At 43.8% G+C, this 21897-nt stretch overlaps 1 protein-coding gene across 1 annotated transcript; it reads left to right on the forward strand.

Annotated features, from left to right (window-relative positions):
- Positions 1-1878: 1878 nt before the first annotated feature.
- Positions 1879-21867, forward strand: adamts13 (ADAM metallopeptidase with thrombospondin type 1 motif, 13; the record flags this gene model as incomplete). Its single annotated transcript, XM_083783512.1, has 29 exons — positions 1879-1959; positions 2348-2405; positions 3040-3173; positions 4142-4225; positions 4734-4858; positions 5329-5475; positions 5781-5915; positions 6859-7009; positions 7174-7278; positions 7719-7873; positions 8000-8063; positions 11159-11285; positions 11577-11725; positions 12295-12415; positions 12506-12586; positions 12681-12865; positions 13180-13336; positions 16417-16546; positions 17233-17412; positions 17550-17748; positions 17832-17937; positions 18150-18279; positions 18440-18634; positions 18813-19017; positions 19238-19571; positions 19651-19794; positions 20155-20331; positions 21387-21562; positions 21667-21867. The coding sequence occupies 29 exons, from the start codon at positions 1879-1881 to the stop codon at positions 21820-21822; spliced, it is 4191 nt and encodes a 1396-aa protein (XP_083639638.1). The 3' UTR covers positions 21823-21867.
- Between the last annotated feature and the right edge of the window lie 30 nt (positions 21868-21897).

A 21897-nucleotide genomic window follows, 5' to 3' on the forward strand; every position in this document is an offset into this window, starting at 1 on the left:
ACCAGTTATGATAAAAGAAAATAAACTTTGCTATTATATTTATTATTATTATTATTACACTTATTATTATTATTAGTAGTATTATTATTAGTATTATTATTATACCTTGGTCGTTAGTATCACCACACAGAAATGCAACAATTAACTCTGATTAACCTTTTCTCTTTTCAGTAATTGCTGCTCGAACAACATGTTTTGGAAGACATCAACTTGGAAGCATCAGTTGGACACACTTGGGCATCCCATATGGCTGTATGTATAATTCAGACCATCATGAATACACAATCCCAGCTCCTTCCTTTCATATAAAGCGTGGGTATGCAGATACAATGACACATATCACAGTCTGTAGCATTGCTCTGGAATTCAGCCTGGGCATGGAGGTATTTTTTTAGTGGAACATTGATGCTGGTTTAATGCCTGTGAAACGCAGCTGTTAATTGAGAGTGACAACAGACAGATATCTGGCAGACGAATGGCAGATGGGGCCTGAATCCCTGGCATTATGGAGATAAAGTATACCCCTCAGGAAAGAGAGGATGGGCAGACATGGAGAGAGAGAGAGAGAGAGAGAGAGAGAGAGAGGTGGGTGAATGTAACGAGTTCAGTTTACCCTATAGGCTACAGCCTTACTGTGAAAATAACGTTGCTGCAATTCCATGACACACTTGTGTAATCATTAAAAAAAGTGTAATGTGTGTGTGTGTGTGTGTGCGCGTGTGTGTGTGTGTGTGTGTGTGTAAATTACTTGTGACATACAGAATTATGAACAAAAAACTCATACTTTGAAATGAAAGATAGAAAAAGAATGTAACCAAGAATTACTTATTTTTGGTCACTTATCTGCCCATAGGTAAACAGGTCAATTTGATCCTCCACAGCGTGTACTCCACAGCGTGTTACATGATAATCAAAAGCTTTTAAAAACAGTCCTGGTTTTAGAAGTTTAAGTCTTCATTGTTGTTATTGGTTAAATAAATGTTTGGTTATTAATTAGCTCTGGTCCATAGCCTTCTACTGCTTCTACGAATGAAACGCATTAGAGCTATGGACCAGAGCTAGTTATTAATATGCTGTCATAAGGGGCTTTGAGGTTGTCTGTTACCTTCTTGAAATCCAGTGAGAAAGGTCTGAGAAGTCTAGCACAAATAGAAGCATGTTGCCCTCTAGTGGTTGTAAAGTATTCGTGAACTAACACTGTAATGCATGATACAGTTGAGTAGTGTGTATTCATTCATTACATGATTGTGGCAGTAAAAAGGTTCTGTTCAGTATTGTGGTTTTAGATGTCAAATTAATTATACATCCTATAAGCTATCAGTGAAATTCCAATTGCATCCTGCAGCACAACCTTCATGAATTGTTATGGATTTCCTTCAGCCCAAAACGACTATTAAGAAATACTCTTGAACAACGGGACACAGACTATTGATTTTTATTACAATCAAACAGGAAGTGACTAATTAATGAGTCAAAGCACCCATAAATGAACCGAACCTTTTTTTCTCCATTGATCTTTCCTCCTGAAAAAAACACACACACACACACACACACACACACACACACACACACACACACACACACACACACACACACACACACACACACACACACACACACACACACACACACACACACACACACACACACACACACACACACACACACACACACACACACACACACACACACACAGAGTGACGTGTGCCACAGATCAACTTTGTCCCTAGTGTTTTGGTAAACACACTGTCCACTTCCCTGCAAGGCTGGCTCCAGTTTGACTGAGAGCCGGGGCGAACCACGTCGTATACTGTATCAGAGATTTCCTCCCGGCATTAAAGCAGGTTGTCAGGTAGACCAACAGGAAGGAGAGGAGATATGGTGTTTATGATGCTGCTGTGTCTGCTGTCACTGCTGCCTGGCTCCACTGCTCTAATGAGATCTCCATTGGTGGAGGAGGTAGGTCGAGAATACGTACAGTACAGGAGCCACAGTAGTGCTTCATGAGACCTCTGCTTGGGACATCTGCAAAGTACATTGAACTCTTCAACTTTCAACAGTTTATTGTCCTCGTGGTACATGTACCTACAGAGAGACATAACTACATTTTAACACGATCTCTGTCTTATACGATAGCCCTATATATATATATATACTGTATATATATATATATATATATATATATATATAATGTAACTATATATATACTGTGTATATATAACCTTTTGTGAAATGAGATGAAACGGATGCAAGACAGGAATAGGCCAAATGCTGTTGTTTTTATGGAGATCTAAAAAAAAGATATACTGATATATATTTCACTGTGTGTGTTTGTGTTTCTCTCAAGGTTTTTCAAAACTCTCACAATCAAAGGGATATGGGATCTCAACCTGACACTGCCTCAGGTACATTCGTTTGGCTGAACTATACTGTATAAAGCTTAATTTATGCTCTGTAGTATGACAATGTCGCTTGCCAAAAAGAACTGGTCTACAAGCTATTAGCTTTTACATCAGCTCTTTTTGGCAGCGACACCCGTGTGTGATGGAGCGTAAAGGAAGCTTAACAACTGTTTGAAGAAATGCATTCAATGCTGTGGCAACTGTCCTGCTATTACTGTCATAAGGAAACACTGCATTATACGACGCAGTGTGCATCTGAGGACTGTCCCTTTAGCTCATTTACATAAGATAAGGCACTCTGGAGAAGTAGTAGCTCTGCTGTGAAATCAGAGAGAAACATCCAGGCACACAGGAAAGAAATACCAGTGATTTTCATCAGGACAAGGATGAAGAAACGACTCTGGTCGAAACATGTTGGCTTTTTAACTTTGACAAGCCATACATTAATAAAAGCATTGTTTTTATTATACATATTTCCTCCATTTTGTGCCTTTTTGTACACCTTTTTTCTGTGTCATTTTGTACATTCTTGTTGATCCAGAAGCACCTTCAAGACCAATAGTCTTCTCAATTCTCCGTTAAGCACCTGTTTTTCCGCCTCCTTTAGCTCTGTGCTATAATTTCTCTTTAACCACAGTCAGCAGGCGGTTTCGCAGGGCCAATGTGATGCCTGATGTGACACATCTGGAACTACTGGTGGTCGTGGGTCCTGATGTCCAACAGGCCCACAAACAGGACACTGAGAGATACATCCTCACCAACCTTAACATCGTGAGCTCACACACACACACACACACACACACACACAGGTATATGACAAATAACGAGAAGATCTGATCTACAAGCTCACAACACATCCCATTGTGGTGCGTTGTGAGCTTGTAGATCTGTTCTTTTTGAGTGGGGCAACCACTCCAAAGAACAGCAATGTCCCTATGTCCTTGCACGTGTCCCTATGTCCCTATGTTTAGAGTACCAGTAGGGGCAAAAGTGGCGCTGTTGTGCTAGAAACAGAGAGAGAGAGAGATAGTGTTGCACTGTTGCCTGCTAATTACAGAGAGGGAGAGGGGGACAGGGGGAGGGGGAGGTGTCTGCTAATTCCCCCACACAGTAACTCTGTCATTTCTTGACCATTTCGGACGCTGGGCGAAACGCCGGAACCGGGCTGGCACCCTGGGCGAGTTCCTGTGGGTCTGGAAGTTACGGGGACCCACCGGGGACCCCCACACAGAGTTGCACCACTCAGTTCACACAGATGTGAATGTTAGAAAAGAATCTTCAACCACTTATCAGGAGTCGGATTACCAGGGCAACAGTGCCAGTAGAGAGCTCCAGAATTCCCTTTCCCGGGCAACATTAGCCACTTCATCCTGGGAGATCCCAATGCGTTCCAAGGCCAGCATGGAGATATAATCTCCCCATCTGGCCCTTGGTCTGCCAGGGTCTCCTCCCAGAGGGACGTGCCAGAGGACCTCCCTAGGGAGACGCTCAGGAATACTAGATACCCGAACCACCGTTAAATTGTTAAATTGTGATATTATCAAACATACCAGAAGAAGGGAAAAAGATGTTGGCGATAAAAAATAAATCACCAGAGCGCGATTCCAAAACCAGAGGCATGTAACCCCCCCCTCCCCATCACACACACACACACACACACACACACACACACACACACACCTGTTGCATGATTCAAAGACTCGCCTGCCTGCTCTGCACTCCATGTAATTTCCCCACAGGCCTCGGAGCTGTTGAGGGACATGACCTTAGGGGCCAATATGAGGGTGCACCTGGTACGCATGATCATCCTGTCAGAGCCAGAGGTCTGTCCTCTTCTCCACAGTCACATTCAAATTCACTGTCACATGCACTAAATACCATGATAATAGACTGTAAAACATAAACAATATACATCAAAAAAGTACTTATTTCTATGGTTCAACAGTTTATACCTACAACAATTTAAGGGAACAATTTAAAACACATGCATGAACATATGATATAATACAGAAAATTAACAGCGAGATTGGGGCATTGGGTTGATAGACTGTCTGTTATGCTTATGGCACATAATGATAAGAATCATTTATTTCCCTTTAGTTGTTGTGGTGGTACAATATTTATCACTATACATTTGCACATACGTGAAATTCATCTGCTGCATTTACCCATCCAAACTATTAGCAGTGGGTGCTATTTATACAGGGAGGGAGCAGTAAGGGCCGGGGTTAAGTGTCTTGCTCAGGGAAACTTCAACACAGACTGGGATGAGCGGGGGCCCAGAGGACCTCTCTACCCACTCAGCTACTAATTCTTTCCTCTCTCTTCTAGCCAGAGATCCAAATGTCTACCGACATTACTGCTTCTCTTAGAAGTGTGTGTGACTGGGGTCGAAGGATCAACCCTTCCAATGACACAGACCCATTACATGCCGATCTTCTGCTTTACATTACCAGGTACTCAATTGGACTGGCTCTAGATGTGTCTGGAGTCTGGCTCTACGAGCTTCACTCATAGGTTTTATTGAGACATGATTATTCTAAGCACACTAGTAAATAATGAAACATTTGGTCATTTTGAATCCGTTTGTTTTTTCCATATTTTCATATTGCTGCTGTTGGGTGGGAACGGATCCATTGTAGTTAAATATTTATAAAACCCACAGACGTAACCACTTTCAAATTAACTTAACTAGTTATAGCAGATAGCAGATCTGGCGATTGACGAAGTAGGGCATTCATTTACGAAAATGTGTGAACTGAGCGGTTGCTCAACAACAACGCTGGCTGGCAGCAGTATTGCAGCTGTTCGTACTCAGACATACAGACATACACAAGCGGCCAGTCATTCGAGCGGTGTGGCACCGCTCAAAAACATTATGTGGAAATATAGACCTCTAGATCTTATATTGTTATTCTATCAACAGGTATGACCTGGTGCTGCCTGATGGGAACAAACTTGTCAGGGGTGTGGCACAGCTGGGCGGGGCTTGCACCAGTGACTGGAGCTGTGTGGTCACAGAGGACACAGGCTTTGATCTGGGTATCACCATTGCACACGAGATTGGACACAGGTAGAGCATAACTCTAATAAGACTGGCATCCCTATTTATCTACATTTTTTAAACAAATATGTGTACATTCTAAAATAGCGGAAATAGATGATCTACAAGCTCTGGACTTGCAGACTGGATAAATTCGCTGCATGACACCGTCGTCCAATGAAGTATAAAATATAAAAATATGGCTTATATACCGTCCATATGGTTAATGAAAGATTTATAATATGTATTTTATTGTTGTTGTTGATGATGTTTGCATCAAAGCCCAAACATCCTGTTATTAACTTTTTTAAGTGTCATGGTTTATTTTTAACCAGTTTTGGAATAAACCACGATGGTGTAGGAAACACCTGCAGCACGAGTGGGTTCATGATGGCCACTGATGGAGGCTACAACAGTGTGGATCTCACCTGGTCCCAATGCAGCAGGCAGCAGCTGTACACCTTCTTCAGGTGGGACCACCTGTATTATGCAGCTGTGCACTAAAATGACACCCATTCATCATGTGAACTGCCACCGTTCAAAGTGGCATTTTTCTTCAGCATTTCACCAATAAGACATGGAGCATACACAGTAAACTCCCACAATGTTCATTGAGAGAGTAACGGGTCTATTTGGTTATATTTGTACTTCTAAGGCAGTGGTTCCGAAACCTTTTTGCTCGAGACCCAAAAGACAAATTTGGTGTCTCCCTGGGCCCCAAACTTACAAAAATACATTCTGAGCCTTATTTCAAAAATAGTGAAAACAGCCGATCTGCCAGCTCACAGCTTGTATATTGGCTATTTTGACTATTTCATAAAGGGTTTTTATATTCATGGAATTGTTTTTGAGTTTTTGGTTATTATACAAATATAATAAGTTTTGTTTTGGCTGAAATCCATGAATGGCAACAGATCGCTCTGTTCCCATTGAAATGCATTGGCAGACTCCCCCACATAGGCAGAATTAAAGTTTAGTGTGACCGCACCCTTAGGCAGTATAAGATTAAATTATATTAGATGATACATTCATATTAACTTCCTTGTGTTGTGGGCTGTGCTGTTTTACATTTGAATGTTTTCACTAAGCTACTTTTAACACCAAGGGATCACTGTCCCCAAGAGGTGACATCACTTACCGTACACACTTTAGTAAGGCTCAAATAGTAACTCTAAGAATGACAATTTCTACAGTAGTTCAAGAACCTTTGATAAGCAAGCCCCATAATTATTCACCTGGTTTATTTTACGTGTCTATTGCACTTGTGGGGGCTTTTCATGTGACCAATCTATGAATGTAGACTGTTGCCCTTATGTAAATTAAAAAGTGTATCCACCTTTGTGAGGCACATTAAGCAATAAGCATACAATCTAATTAGACTGATGTGTATGTGAATGGTGTTCCCAATCCCAGTCAAAGAAAGGCTCAATGTGTACAAGATTTGCCTGCAATGGGAGGCTCCCTGCAAGGCTTTCCTCCAGGGCTATACTATGGAGTGGATGACCAGTGTCGGATAGCTTTCGGCAACACGGCCAGGGCCTGCTCTTTCACTAATACTGACATGGTAAGGATCACACGTGATGCCCAGTCTGAGGTGATACTGAGCATGTCAGTCATTATACTGTCGAAAACTATATAGATCTACAAGCTCACAACGGGTCGCGTCGCATTGTGGGTGGCGGGTTGTGAGGCTACACAGTACAGTATTGATGTTTTCTGTCTGTTCAGCCGGTGTGTCGTGTCCTGTCCTGCCACGTTAACCCTGGGGATGACAGTTCCTGCAAACGCCTTCTGGTTCCACTGCTGGACGGAACAGAGTGTGCACCTAAGCAGGTGGTGATCTATTATTAACAGTGGCTTAAAGTAAATAAGTACATTTACTCAAGTACTGTACTTGAGTACAGTTTTGATGTAATTTTACTTTACTGGAATATTTCCAATTTTTAATCATTTTACTTTCTACTCCACCTACATCTCAGACTCAAATATTGTACTGGTTACTTATTAATTATTTGATTACTATATTTATATTTAATATTTAATTATTTGAAGACTTTTGAAGATCCTGATTATTATTCGTATTACAAAACTACTTTTCCCATCACTGCTTATTACCAGCCGGTGACCATACGTCTGCTTTTACAGTTTGGAAATCCTTTGTTGTGAAGTTCCACTGTGTCTTGGCATTTTATCAAAATGTTTACTCTAAATCTGTCAGCAATACGAATAGTAATTTACACAGAGGTTTTTAATGAGGCTTATCTTCCCTACAGTGGTGTGTGAAGGGGCGTTGTGTGTCCCCAGACCAGCTAAGCTCCACGGTGGTGGTGGTGCATGGTTCTTGGTCCAGCTGGTCTGCTATGACCCCTTGCTCACGGACATGTGGTGGGGGAGTCAGATATCACCTGAGGCAGTGCAATAACCCAAGGTAACAAATATATGATGCCAGTGTAATAATACTACAGTAATAACAATGTGATGGTAGTACTTATTCTGATATGACTAAATATATGGGATTTATGCATCAGGATACTTGTCATGTGTAATGTTCCAGACCTGCGTTTGGAGGGAATTATTGTGAGGGCCAGGACATCGAAGCTGAACTTTGTAACTTGCAGGTAAGTGCCCGCTGGTTATGTTGACAATGGGCCTCTATACAGTCAATAGGGTTTACAATTTAGACATTAGACTGATAGACAGACAGACATGACAAGGATTTTAGCTGTTGCTCGTGGTTGTAAATAGCCACCATGACTCTGCGACACTGTCAATCTCAGACACCTTACTTAATAGATAGATAGATAGATAGATAGATAGATAGATAGATAGATAGATAGATAGATAGATAGATAGATAGATAGATAGATAGATAGATAGATAGATAGATAGATAGATAGATAGATAGATAGATAGATAGATAGATAGATAGATAGATACTTTATTGATCCCCAAGGGGAAATTCAGGTTATCCCAAAGCTCGTACAGGCATGTTAGTTAAAAAACACATCACAAAAGCAGGGGGACACATGTTAAAGACTAAGCGGGAATAAACATAAAAGCATTTAAAAGGTGACAGTGGGGATGATTAAAAATCCTTTGTTATTGCACTCAGGCCCATAAATAACTAAAATCTAAAAAAAAAAACCTCAGTCCAGTTCATAGACCTAGCGGCTGGCCTTCGAATTGAAGAGCCTAATAGCTGTTGGTACAAAAGTTCTCTTGAACCGGTTTGTGTTGCACGGCACTGAACGGAACAGATCCCTGCGGTTGCTTTTCCGGCCCACAAGGATACTGTGGAGCGGATGGCTCACATTGTCCATTATGGCCTGCATCTTGGTGTTGGTGCACCGCTCAACAACAGACTCCAGTGAGTCCGGCCTCTCCCCCAGTACTGAGCCGGCTTTCTTCACCAGCTTGTTCAGCCTCTTAGCGTCCTTGTCCATCACGCTGCCTCCCCAGCACACTGCAGCATAAAAAAGGACACTTGCCACTGCCGACTGGTAGAACATGCGCAGAATGACCCGAGCCTCCTCAAAAAGAAGAGCCTACTCTGTGTCTTCTTATACACAGCCTCAGTGTTCAGAGCCCAGTCCAGTTTCTCATCCAGATGGACTCCCAGGTATTTGTAGGACTGCACCTGATCAATGGCTGTCCCTTGGACCATGACGGGCTGAAGAGGAGCAGGCTTTTTCCTGCGGTAGTCCACCACCATCTCCCTGGTCTTGGAGGTGTTCAGCAGGAGGCAGTTATTTTTGCTCCACTCTCAAAAACGCCCTTGTCACCTCCCTGTATTCCTCCTCCTGCCCACCCTTGACACACGCCACGATTGCTGTATCATCAGAGTATTTCTGAATGAAACAGGACTCCGTGTTGTATTTAAAGTCTGACGTGTACAGTGTGAACAGGAAGGGAGCCAGGACAGTCCCCTGGGGTGCCTCCGTGTTGCTCACCAAAGTCCCTGACACACAATTCCCCAGCCTGACATACTGTGGACGTCCTGTCAGGTAGTCTGTAATCCAGGTTACAAAGGTGGGATCCACCCCCATCCCATTCAGCTTGTCTCTGAGTATGGGGGGTTGGATGGTGTTGAAAGCACTTGAAAAGTCAAAGAACATAATCCTTGCGTAGCGATTCGGCTTGTCCAGATGACAGTGGACTCTGTGCATCATGTAGAGGACAGCATCCTCCACGCCAATGTGTTCCTGGTATGCAAACTGCAAGGGGTCAAGTATGTCACTGACCTGTGGTCTCAGTTTACCCAGTAGCAGCCTCTCCAGGGTCTTCATGATGTGTGACGTGAGGGCCACCGGTCTGTAGTCCTTTGGCTCACTCGGCCTCCCTGCCTTGGGGACCGGTACAAGACATGATGTTTTCCACAGAACCGGGACCCTCCCCTTTTGAAGACTCAGGTTGTAGATCCTCTGTAAGGGCTCTGCCAGTTCGGCTGCACACACTTTCAGGAGTCTTGGACACACCCCGTCTGGGCCTGCTGCTTTTCCAGGGCGCAGCCTCCCTAGCTCCACCCTCACCTCATCCACTGTGATGAAAGGTGGTGATGGTGGTGCAGGTATAGCCGGCCTTGCAACTGCAGTACTGGCGACACTGCAGTCCCGAGCAGACAGAGCTGGGCCTGATGGTAACAGGCCATCATCAGCCCCTGTGCTGAACCTATTATAAAAATGGTTGAACTCATTGGCCTTGTCCACGCCCCCTTCAACGGGCTGGCTGTTTTTGGCTTTATAGCCCGTAATGGTCCTCATCCCCTTCCACACCTCTCTGGTGTTATTGTCCTGCAGCTTCCTCTCAATTTTTCTTTTGTAAGCCAGCTTCGCCTGCTTTATTGTCCCTTTCAGCTCACGTTGTACACATTTGAGCTTCTCCCTGTCTCCATCCCTAAAGGCCTCCTTCTTTTGGTTCAGAAGTGCCTTGATGTCACTGGTGATCCAGGGTTTATTATTAGGGAAGCAGCGTACAGTCCTGGCTGGGACCACATTGTCCCTACAAAAGTTGATGTAGTCAGTAGTACAGTCCACCATCCCATCAATGTCACTCTCCTGTGACTCCAGCAGTACATTCCACTCTGTGCGCTCGAAACAGTCCTTCAGAGACTCACTGGCCTCTGGTGTCCATCTCCTAAATGAGTGGGTGGTAACAGGCAGCCTCACTACACAGGGTTTGTAGTGGGGCTGGAGAAAAACTAAATTATGATCTGACTTGTGGAGTGGAGCCAGTGCCACAGCACTGTATGCACCCTTCACATTGGCATACATCAAATCAATAGTTTTCTCCTTCCTGGTGAAACAATCCACATACTGTGTAAAGCCAGATAGATGAGACGATAGTGTCACGTGGTTGAAGTCGCCAGAAATCAGCATCAACGCCTCAGGGTGTTGTGTCTGTATCCTAGCAACAGTCTCGTGTATGACGTCACACGCAACAGCCGCTACTGCACGTGGATGGATGTAAACAACAATGGCGACGATGTGTGAATATTCCCTTGGAACATAATACGGTCGTAGACCCACTACCAGCAGTTCAATATCCTGACAGCATATATTGAGAGGCCCGAGAATTTGTCTCCTTGTCACCCACCTTCTCCTCTGTTCTCAGCTGGCACCTGGCCTGATTCTATCTATATAGCATTCTTAGCATTTGAGGTCATGCTTATATACAGTACTTTAGAATCGTGTATTTTTTCCCCTTGTGATTGTAGCCATGTGAGAGCACCGAGTTGGACTTCATGGCAGAACAGTGTTCCAAGACAGACTCCCAGCCCCTCTACCTGTTGCCAAACATTGCTTCTCTGTATACTTGGACTCCTGCTGTAGGCTTTGTCACAGGTGACACCATAGGATAATAGAACATGAATTGTACTGCTCTCCAACATTTCAGCAACAAAGAATATTATAAACATACAAGATATAAAGGAAATACATATAATAAACAAAATGAAAGATATATAATAACTGAGCAGACTAACTTTACTTAACCACTTCAAGAAGGTTGAATTTGTCACAAACTTTAAGTACAAGCAGCGAGATGTCACTATTCATTGTATGAGTATATCGGTGTGAATAATGCTATTAGTATTGTCTTGATTTACTTGACCTTTTATGTCTCATCACCACCAGGGGATGAACAGTGCAGACATATGTGCCAATCTGAGGGAGAAAACTTCATAGTAAGTCGTGGGTCTCAGTTTGTGGATGGAACGCGGTGTGAGCCACTTGTTGCATCACCCCTTGGCTCTACAGCTGCTTGTCTACAAGGAAAATGCCAGGTAAACATCTTACCAGTGGTGGAAGAAGTACTTTGTGTGTATGTCTGTCTGTCTGAGTTGACCCACTGACCCCTGCAGCTGGGCCATTCACACTGAGCAGTCAACTGATTGGGGTTGATTGGTACACACGCACGCATTCATGCACACACACACACACACACACAGTAACTATAACAATAAAAGTATAGTTGCCCGCGTAAAAGACCTACAATAAGCGTTTTACTAGAGTAAAAGTACAAAGCTATTAATTGTCAACTCAGTACCAAAATAAAAGTAATAATTATGCAGAATGGGCAAATTGGCCGAATTAAAAATGCCTAATGTGTTTATTGATTTTATTATAAATAAAATCTATTATATTATTATTATTATTATTATTATTATTAGAAACAGAAGACAGGGCCTCATGCCCATACAATTTGACTTACTTACTTGCCTCTGCGATGTAGAAGTAAAAAAAATATATTGAATTGAGGTCTGGTCTGACATGTCAGAGAATTAGATACCATATATCATACTGTGATACTCTTAAACCAATAATTTTGATTAATTGATTGGTCTCTAACAAGCTGTTTGGCTGCGATGGTGTACTGCATTCTGGGAAAGTAGAGGACATCTGTGGAGTGTGTGGTGGAGACGCCTCGTCCTGCATTTTCACTTCCAATGCCTACAACGGTGGCCGGGCCAGAGGTACAGCACGAAATAGATTATAATGGAAACTTGTAATTTTTTATTGTGCGTCTGCATTCCTACATTAACTGCATCTCTTCTTTCTGTTAGAGTACGTTACCTTCCTTTCTCTGCCAGTGAACGCCACACGGGTGCACGTGGTCAACATGGCGCCTGTCTTCACTCATATGGGTGAGAGAGGTTTATATGAGAGAGGGATTCAGTGGGTAATTACTATTAATAGAACAGAACCAAAGGAGCTGGTGTTTACCATTCTCCATTACAGCTGTGATGCTTGGGGACCATCAGTATGTTGTGGCTGGGACGGGTGGCATGGCTCTCAACACGACCCACCCCTCCCCACTGGATGACCACCATCTGGCATACAGCCTGTATCTGACCCCGGACCTTTTGCCCCAAATGGAGGAGCTTTGGCTTCCTGGGCCACTGCAGCAGGAGACACACATACAGGTCATAATAATAATAATAATAAATAGAGCATTATAGTTATTACTGGCAAACTGCAGGTTGGGTTCAACTGATCATGTTCAATAATATTAAATCCAGGAATTGAATTTAACCACATTAACCCTGACATCCCTATTTGAAATAATAAAAAGAAAACATAGCAGATCCACAGTCTGACGACGTTGGTAGCTTGAAGATCGGCTATAGTGTAAAATAGGGCTTAAGTAATTAAATTCAAATTGCATGAATGAAATCGGGGAAATTATGCATGTAAAACATCTGACCTTTACATCAGAGTCATATATTATTGTTTTCAGGTCTATCGCAAATATGGAAAAGAATATGGAGAGAAAACAAATCCAAACATCACATACCAGTTCTATGTACCCAACAATAATGATTATTTGACAGAGATCAAACCCAGCAGGAAATGGGTTGTCCTCACAACACCCTGTTCTGTCACTTGCGGCTCAGGTAAGAAACCGTTAATATGAAACCAACAAAATAGAAAACCACCCAATATACTCTAGTATGGTTAGAATGAAATAAACAAATAGATCAAACTGCAGAAGAAACCATGTTGAAATTGAACGTTTATGCCATCATCTTAACTATAACTATAAATGTACTGTCTCTGTGTGTGTGTATACGTCTGTAATCCACGTAACTCGAGAACCGTTCTCACCACCGACTTCAAGTTCGACACGCGTTCCACACCCCCACATGGAGTGCAGTGCCCGGTGTCGAGTCAGTCGGACCCACGGTTGTCCAGAACCGCCACAAAAGGCCTATGCCCAGGCTCTGCCCAGTGTCCATATATGGAGCTGGCCTGTTCTGACATCATTCTGACGTCTGCATAGACTCCATATTTGGGCATGACTGACCAATAACTCCATATATGGGCATAAAAGGGACACAGACATAATATCTGGGTGGGGCATGAATTTCCAACTTGCATCGTTACAAGTAGGCCAGTGCCCAATGGGCACAGCTGTAATAATTCTGAATGGAAAATGACCCAAACAAGCTCCAACAATCTGGTTTAGTGAGGGGTTTGGTTTAGTCATGACAAATACCAGATTAAACAGATCATGCCACAATAGGCAATCAGGCCCGCGGGAAGTACTTTACACTAGCAGGGGCTGAGCGTCTAATAGGGGGGGGTGCGCGCAAAAATGCGCGTGCATGTGCCTCGTGCACACGCGTTTTCGCGCATTTTCACACGGAAAAGTGGCTTTTACTTTCCCTCTCCACACGCAAGTTATATGAACAAACTGACAAAATGCATCATAAAAAGGCATAGGCCTATTTAGGCTACACATGACATTGACAAGGCACCGATATCAAAACAAAACATATAAATTATAGCCCTATTATACAACAGACGAGCTGACAGCGCAGCGCGCTTGGGCTCGGCGACCCGGGTGTTGTATCGTCATAATTTCTCCACCAGGCCGAAGGCATGGGGGGAGAGTATGTTTTGCACTCCGTCCATATGTGTGTCCTTCTGTCCACCGTCCGTCCGTTATCAGCTAATCTCCAGCACAGTTGGCCCGATCCATGCCAAACTTTGCACACACACTCCCTGGATGCCAAATATTCCTCAACGGCCTGTTATAGCGCCACCATGAGGCCGATTTAGGCAAAACACATTTCTGTAGATTACTCGTATGGCACCCTTTTCCCATTGGCCTATTATAGCGCCACCAGGAGGCCAGTCAGGCCACAACCTGACCTGCCCTGGTGGAGACCTGTGCCGATGGGCTTTATCAACCTAGTTCATCATAGATCCTAGCCCCTTTCGGGACCCTCCATAAAGCTTTTCTGAAATTTGAATGAGTTTTATGTAGGGTCCCTGCTCATAACTATATTTTCGTATGGGAATTCTGGAACGCGGACATAAATATTCTCTCTAAGATCGTATCTGCGGCGTTTGACGGCCTTTTTTAGTTTAAGTTATTCTGAATTTGTGAATTTGTGAAACCGCTGCGAATATCTCCTGTGGCGCGGAAGCCGTTTGTTTGACCGATTTGGTCGCTTTATTTCTTCTTGTTTGTTTACCGTTTATTGTACCGCCTCCCGGTGTGCGGTTGGCTTGTGCGGCTACGTCCCTGCCTCTGATCTGCTCTGTCATAGCTATAGCGCCACTAGCTAGCCAGATAGGCGGTACAATGAGGTGTCAATAAACAAGGAAGGAAGAGAAGAATCAAAGCGACCAAATCGGTCAAACAAAGATTAAAAATACTTAACGGCTTCCGCGCCACAGGAGATATTCGCAGCGGCATGTATGGGTACTTATACTTCACATATTCAGAAGCCCTCACACAAAGAAATGTCGTCAAAGAGCGCAGCCAGGCGTTATCCACGTTGTTTATGTTTTATGTATGTCCGCGTACCAGGTGGCAGGATACTGCTGGAACAGGACCCAACGGTTTGTGTCGTCAAAAAGTCAGAAACTTCAGTACCATTGGGTTCTGCTTGGAGGGCTACATAGATCCCTCCCCGTCAGAATCTAATATCTAACATTAAATTGCAGCAGCATTCAGCAGTTCAGTTGGCACGGCGGCCATAGTAATTAGTAAACACTATATTATTTCTCACTGCAATAGTGACTATTAGAGAAATAATATAGTTAAATAGTAAATGCTTTACCTTAAACCCCAAATGTGCTCTTGCTCTCCGGGGTGGTTCATTCCCTCATCATGGAATTTTCACTCCAACGTGTGTTACGTTTCCACTTTCCAGAATGTCATTATGTACGTGAGGCGAGGGTAATAAGGGTAGTCGCCTGGCTCATGGCTGCAGGTGCAGGGGTAGCCCTGGTCCAAGGCTTACAGGCTTACGCTGTAAGCCTTGAACCAGGGCCAGGCGTGCAGGTATAGCTCGGCCCCGGCAGAAGACTGCTGCTGCTGCTGCTGCTGCTGTTGAAAGAAATCACTAATTCTCTTCTGACGTTCTGAGCCATGTTGACAACAACAACAACACACATGCTGACCGGAGAAATTCAAATTCGTGCGCCCCGTGCGTAAAGGTAACCGGAAATAGCGTCAGCAGCAGAGCAGAGATTATTATAATGATTTAATTAATTATTTTTACACAGAAACATAATATGTGTCTTATAGCATCATATAGCATCATTTAAATGCTTAATTTGTAGTTTTAATGTGCAAATGAAACTTTTTTTCAATACTCTAGAGGGTACTCTTATTTTGAAGAGATCGTCCACCGGAAGTCTTAAATCTGCTCATTAGATCTGCTCACTAGACGCTGCCAGCAGAGGCTATGATAAATATAAAAACAAACCCAAAAAGTCAGTCAAGTGTAGTTTAAGAATACTATTTATTTTATCCTTTTTATTTATATAAAGAATAACGTGGCATTTCTATTATTCATATTATTATTATTTTCTTTCCCCTTTTCCCCCCTCCTGTTCGAGGGGGCTGTACCTCAGCCCCTCCAGCTCCCCTACTTCCCTCAGCCAGGCAATGCAAGTTGATCAAATGACCAAAAAACGGTGCCTTTTCAATTCATGTTTGTGCTCTCTTTTCTCACAGGCATACAGAAAAGTATGTATGTGTGTGTAGATGAGGATACCACCAAACATTTAGAAGAGCAGCATTGTACTGATCCTCCTCCATCCCTGACCCTACAGACAGCATGTCAGCTCTCAGCCTGCCCTGCAAGGTTCACGTACACGCACACACACACACACACACACACACACACACACACACACACACACACACACACACACACACACACACACACACACACACACACACACACACACACACATGCACTCTTCACATTTAATACATTTAATTTAAGGGCTCCCTAAAAATCTGTTGATTTAATATGAATTTACATTATTCATTCATTTGGCTTTACATTTACTGTGATGTCAGTGGGAGGAGTAGTCAGTGGAAAATGCTACTTAGCACTACAGAGGGATACAACTACCAGTTTTGAAATTACACATTTATTTTGTATAATTACACATGGTCTTTTAGAAATATAGTTTTAAAATCTGTAAGTGGTTTTCTATTCTTTGTACAGTGACCATTTGGGGGTAATTAAAAAGTAATATCTACGCAATACATTATAGTCTATCAAGACAAGCAGGTGTACATTGTTGTAGTGCTTCAGCAACCTCTGGTGGACACATTTAAAGACAGTGTCTTACATAAAATATTCACAGACAGCTTCATTACAATTGTATTGTTACTTACTTTGTAAAATAATTAACTAAGGACAGCAGTGAGAATCAGTGAATCAATAAAGAATGAATTGTGCTTAAGGCTGGGACAAAATACAACTCTGATGTATAATAAGTGAGAGTGAGAGATGATTTCTTAGTTTTATGACTACAGGTGGGAGATGGGGGAGTTTGGGCCTTGTAGCGCTTCATGTGGTGGAGGAGAGAGAGAGCGCCCTTTGAGATGTGTACAGGAACAAGGAGCTAATATTGTAAGGGTCCCAGCCTCTGAATGCCCATCTGATTCAACCCCAAAGACCGTTCAACAATGTAACATTCAGGACTGCCCAGCCAGGTATACAGCCTCCAAAAGTGCAATTTTCATGTTGTCCATGTATTAATATACAACACCAACAGAATTGGATGTACTGTATAAAATAGAAAGTTCTGTATGTTTATGTGTTTAAAAAGCTGCTCTTTCATATTTGACAGATGGAATGTGTCAGAGCCAGGGATGTGTTCAGCTGTGTGTGGGCCAGGAGAAGCGAAACGCATCGTGTCATGTGTCCAGTCAAAAGGTGGACAGGTCGTCAAAGTGGATAATAGCTTCTGTCCAGAGCAAATCAGACCCCCTGACGCTGTGCCTTGTGTGGTGGATGTGTGTCCTATTGGCTGGGAGTCTAAGGGACAGGTACAGTGGATGAACAGTAGAATATTGTACAAGTCTACATTCTGCAGAATCTTAAACAAAACACCTTATATTGTCCTTACCAGGAAACACCGCTTATAAAGTCGTCCGGTTTAATGCCACGCTCTGGACAGGCTCCTGTGTACGTCTGGAGTCCTGTTATCAGCCAGTGTTCAAAGAACTGTGGCAATGGTAAGTGAGGGCACTGGCCTTCTTTCATTCAGAACCGATGTCTTCAGCTAAAGCAGTGGTTCTGTCACGGTCCCCCAAATATGTCCACAGACCCCCATTTTAAAGGTGGGGGTCCCCTGGAACCCCCTCAAGAACCCCTGGGGTTCCCTGCCTGGACCCCACTTTGGGGAACCAGTGAGCTAAAGATTAACCAAAGCCTGATATTTGTGTAGGAACCCTGCAGGTGTGGTTTTCCTGTGTGAACCACCAGACCAGACTGGGAGTGGCTGAGTTCCACTGTGACGACTCTAGCAAACCACAGCCTTACTCTGAGCCCTGCAACACCTCCCCGTGTCCTGCTATGTGAGTCACCACCAATGCAAGCACAAACAACAGCATTTTGTGTATTTATCAATAATATGTAATATAAGCAACATAAATCATACTGTTCATACATACAGTATATCAACGTAATATGTGTGCATTGTGTAAAATATCAGCAGAAGCATGTTTGTGTCAGCAGATGGCGATCTAAGCAAGGAGTCTGCAGTGTGACATGTGGGGGAGGGGTGGTTAACAGAGTGCTGTACTGCACCCGAGAGACGGGAGGGGAGGGGGATGAGGAGGAGGAGGAGGAGGTGGTGGAGGATTCAGAGTGCAGTGCTTCTCACAAGCCCACAGCAGTGGTTACATGCAACACCAATAGTTGCCCAGCGAGGTAAATCACATACAGAATATAGAGACGTACTCACAAATGCCACAGAGATATAAAAAAACAGCAACTGCAGAGATGGGCTCGCTCGCACGCACGCACAGCACAGCACACACAGCACAGCACATCAGGATAATAACCCCTCCCAATACCAAAATAGCATCTCACACTGTGACCCATCCAGGTGGAAGGTTTTCAGTACATCACCTTGCTCAGTGTCCTGTGACCTGGGCGTAGCTCAGAGGACTGTGTCCTGTGTCCAGTTCATCCAAGGGATGGAGAGGGTGGTGTCAGAGGAGACCTGTCATTCAGCCATTAAGCCAGCGACCACGGTGCCCTGCCTAGTGCAAGTCTGCACATTCAGATGGGAAGTGAAAGAATGGAGCCAGGTAATGCTTACTGTGAGACAAAATGGAGCATGCGATGGAGGAGACATGAAGTACCCCCCCCCCCCCCCCCCCCCCCCCCCACACACACACACACACACTCCCCAATACCCTATTTTGCCCTTTAGTGCATTATATCTCCATAAACAGGAAGACAACCCTAAATCTCCCACATTTTCTGATGAAAGAATGTATTTTGTAATTTTATGTTACTCTTCTCCAGTGTTCAGTGTTGTGTGGATATGGGATCCAGTCCAGGGCTGTATCCTGCATGGGGCCTTCTAACCCTGCTGAGCCCCTCAGCCCCCTGTTCTGCATGAACATGCCCAAGCCAATCACCATCCGGGGCTGCTACACGGCCAGCTGCAGAGACCTGGAGCCCACCACAGACCTCGCCCCCACCCACACACCCTCACTGCACGCCAGGGTGGAGGAGGCTACACCCACCATGGAGGAACGTCCACCATCTCCTACTCTGAGGCAGCAACCAACTCTGGCAGCAGAGTTGGTCACCACCACCCCACAGACCATCTTGCCCACCCCCACACCTAAAACAAGTTAGGTGACACTATCACAAAAAGCTGAAGCTAATTGGTGTGACGCTTTTTTTTCATCATGTTGTTTTCTTCTTTCCAGGTGTGTGTGGCCAGCTGCTCCTGGAAGAGACAGGTACGCTTGACTTAAGGAACGTGACAGGGCGCTGCACCGTGTCCATAGGTCGACCTCTAGATGAGGTCATTCACGTCAACGTGGAGACGAGCTCGTTGAGCTGCAAGAAGAGTAAGCATGTATACAACAATCCCTTATAGCAGACATGGATGTATTGATATATGCATTATCCTATCAGTAATGGCGCTGCGTTCACACTAGCCGCGACAAAGCAACAAGCTACAATGGAATCCAGTGAAATGAAGCTACAAACTGACACCACAATGACCACATGAGGCACTACAACAAAAGTTCAGCAGACTTCAACTTTTTTCTGTTCTCCAATGATGTAATGAAGTGTCAATCAATCAATGCTGTTAACGGTTCCGTGATATTTTACCCTGCAGCAGTGCAGAGGAACACGCCCTGCCGTTTTGTAGCTTTACAAATAGATAGAATGAACAAAGCAGAATAACTGTGTTTTGCATGTAGAGGAGTTCCTGGCCTTCTTTGACCGGCTGGTGTTCGTAAGAAAATGTGAGCAGGTGGAGAATACTGCACTGATCTCCAGAACTAATGTCCTGTTGGTGGGCCAGAACCTCCTCACAGCAGGAAATGGGGTCCACCTCACCTACAGCTCTCAGAAGAACTCTAAGAAGACCCATCATGGTAAGATAGCTTCTGTGTGGGCAATGGTGCGAGTGTTGTTGTCCCCTCACCTTTAGCTCAAGTGATACAGGAAGTGTTCTTCCATTAAAATCCCTTAAACTGGTGGTGCATGGGTGGGGCAGAGGCAAAGTACCTGGCCAACACATTGGAGACTTGGGGTTTGAAATCTGCTTTTCCTCCAGCTTGGCCCGGGATCTACATTACAAACACAATTGGTCATGTTATTTAGGAGGGAAGCTGGTGGAGAGACCAATCTTTGTCCCTGCATCAGCGACTCCTCAAGGGCACCTGTCAGCAGGGCTGTTGAACTGTGAGGAATAGTATGTTCCTCCATACGTGCTATGTTCTCGCAGTGAAATTCCTCACTGTCAGGTGAAAAGCGGCAGGCTATCCAGGCCATGATGTGTATCAGAGGAAGCATGCAGTTTCAATACAATCCCTAGGACCAATCAACATAAAGATCAACCAGTAGGGGTCAGCAGTGACACAATTACGCAATTATTTGGAAATGAGCATAATGCCTATATAAATGTGTGATTACAATAATTCCCCCAAACTGTACACTCACATCTCCACAAGCAAATGCTTTGGCATTTGCATCCCTATTAGCCCGTAGACTACTCCTCCTTAATTGGAAGTCGGATAAGACACCTTCTTTTCAAGAATGGCTAAAATAAGTTATATCATTCCTGCCTCTGGAAAAACTCAGGTATAGAGTGGACAGAGCCCAAAAAACCTTTGTCCTGGCTTGGAGTGCCTTTGTGGAATTTGTTGAGGACTTTTCCTTTCAGTGAACTGTAACCCCTGTCTTGACTCTCTTTTTGTGATTGTCCCGTTGCTTTGTCACACCACCTTGTTTTTTTAGCCTAGGGGCAGAGGGGGGGTTGTATATGTTTGTGTGGTTTGTGTAATGTCATGTGAAGAAATGTAAAAATAAAGTTTATAAATTTGTGATTACATCAAATGTTTGCAGAATAAATGCATAAATTATGAAATTATAATTCAATACCAGTTGACCGCAGAGAGATGTCTTATGTTGTTTTTTTTTAATCCAGACTGTGACGTTCAGCTGTTTGCACCCAATGGGGTCTTTGAAAACCCCACAACGTCCAGTAGTAACCACACATGTCGAGTTCTGATCAATGCCCCACCCTCGGTGAAGATCAGAATCCAGGCACTGAGCATTGGACTCACGTTTAACAGGACCAACTCCCACTCCACATACATCATGGTGAGAACAGGTTCTTGGATAGATATTGCTATCAGAGATTTGTGGTGTGTTGAATTTCACTGTAAAAAATAATGTATTTTATTTCTTCCATTGACATTACTCAGATCCGTGACATGGATGTCCTAAAGACCACTGTGTTTAAAGGCCACCAGCTCTTCCTCTGGCGCTCCACTGGGAACATGGCGGAGATAGAATTCCACGGAGAATACCTGCATTCCAAAGGGAGCTTCACAGCTCAATACTCATTTGTGCGGTTTTGATGTGGGATTCAGCAGCAGCTGAGGAAAACAACAGCTTGCATAATATACTTTAAGAAACTAAAGGTTCTTTAGTTT

The sequence above is a fragment of the Protomyctophum parallelum genome, assembly GCF_964188405.1.
Source record: "Protomyctophum parallelum genome assembly, chromosome: 15".
In the NCBI taxonomy this organism is placed as follows: domain Eukaryota; kingdom Metazoa; phylum Chordata; class Actinopteri; order Myctophiformes; family Myctophidae; genus Protomyctophum; species Protomyctophum parallelum.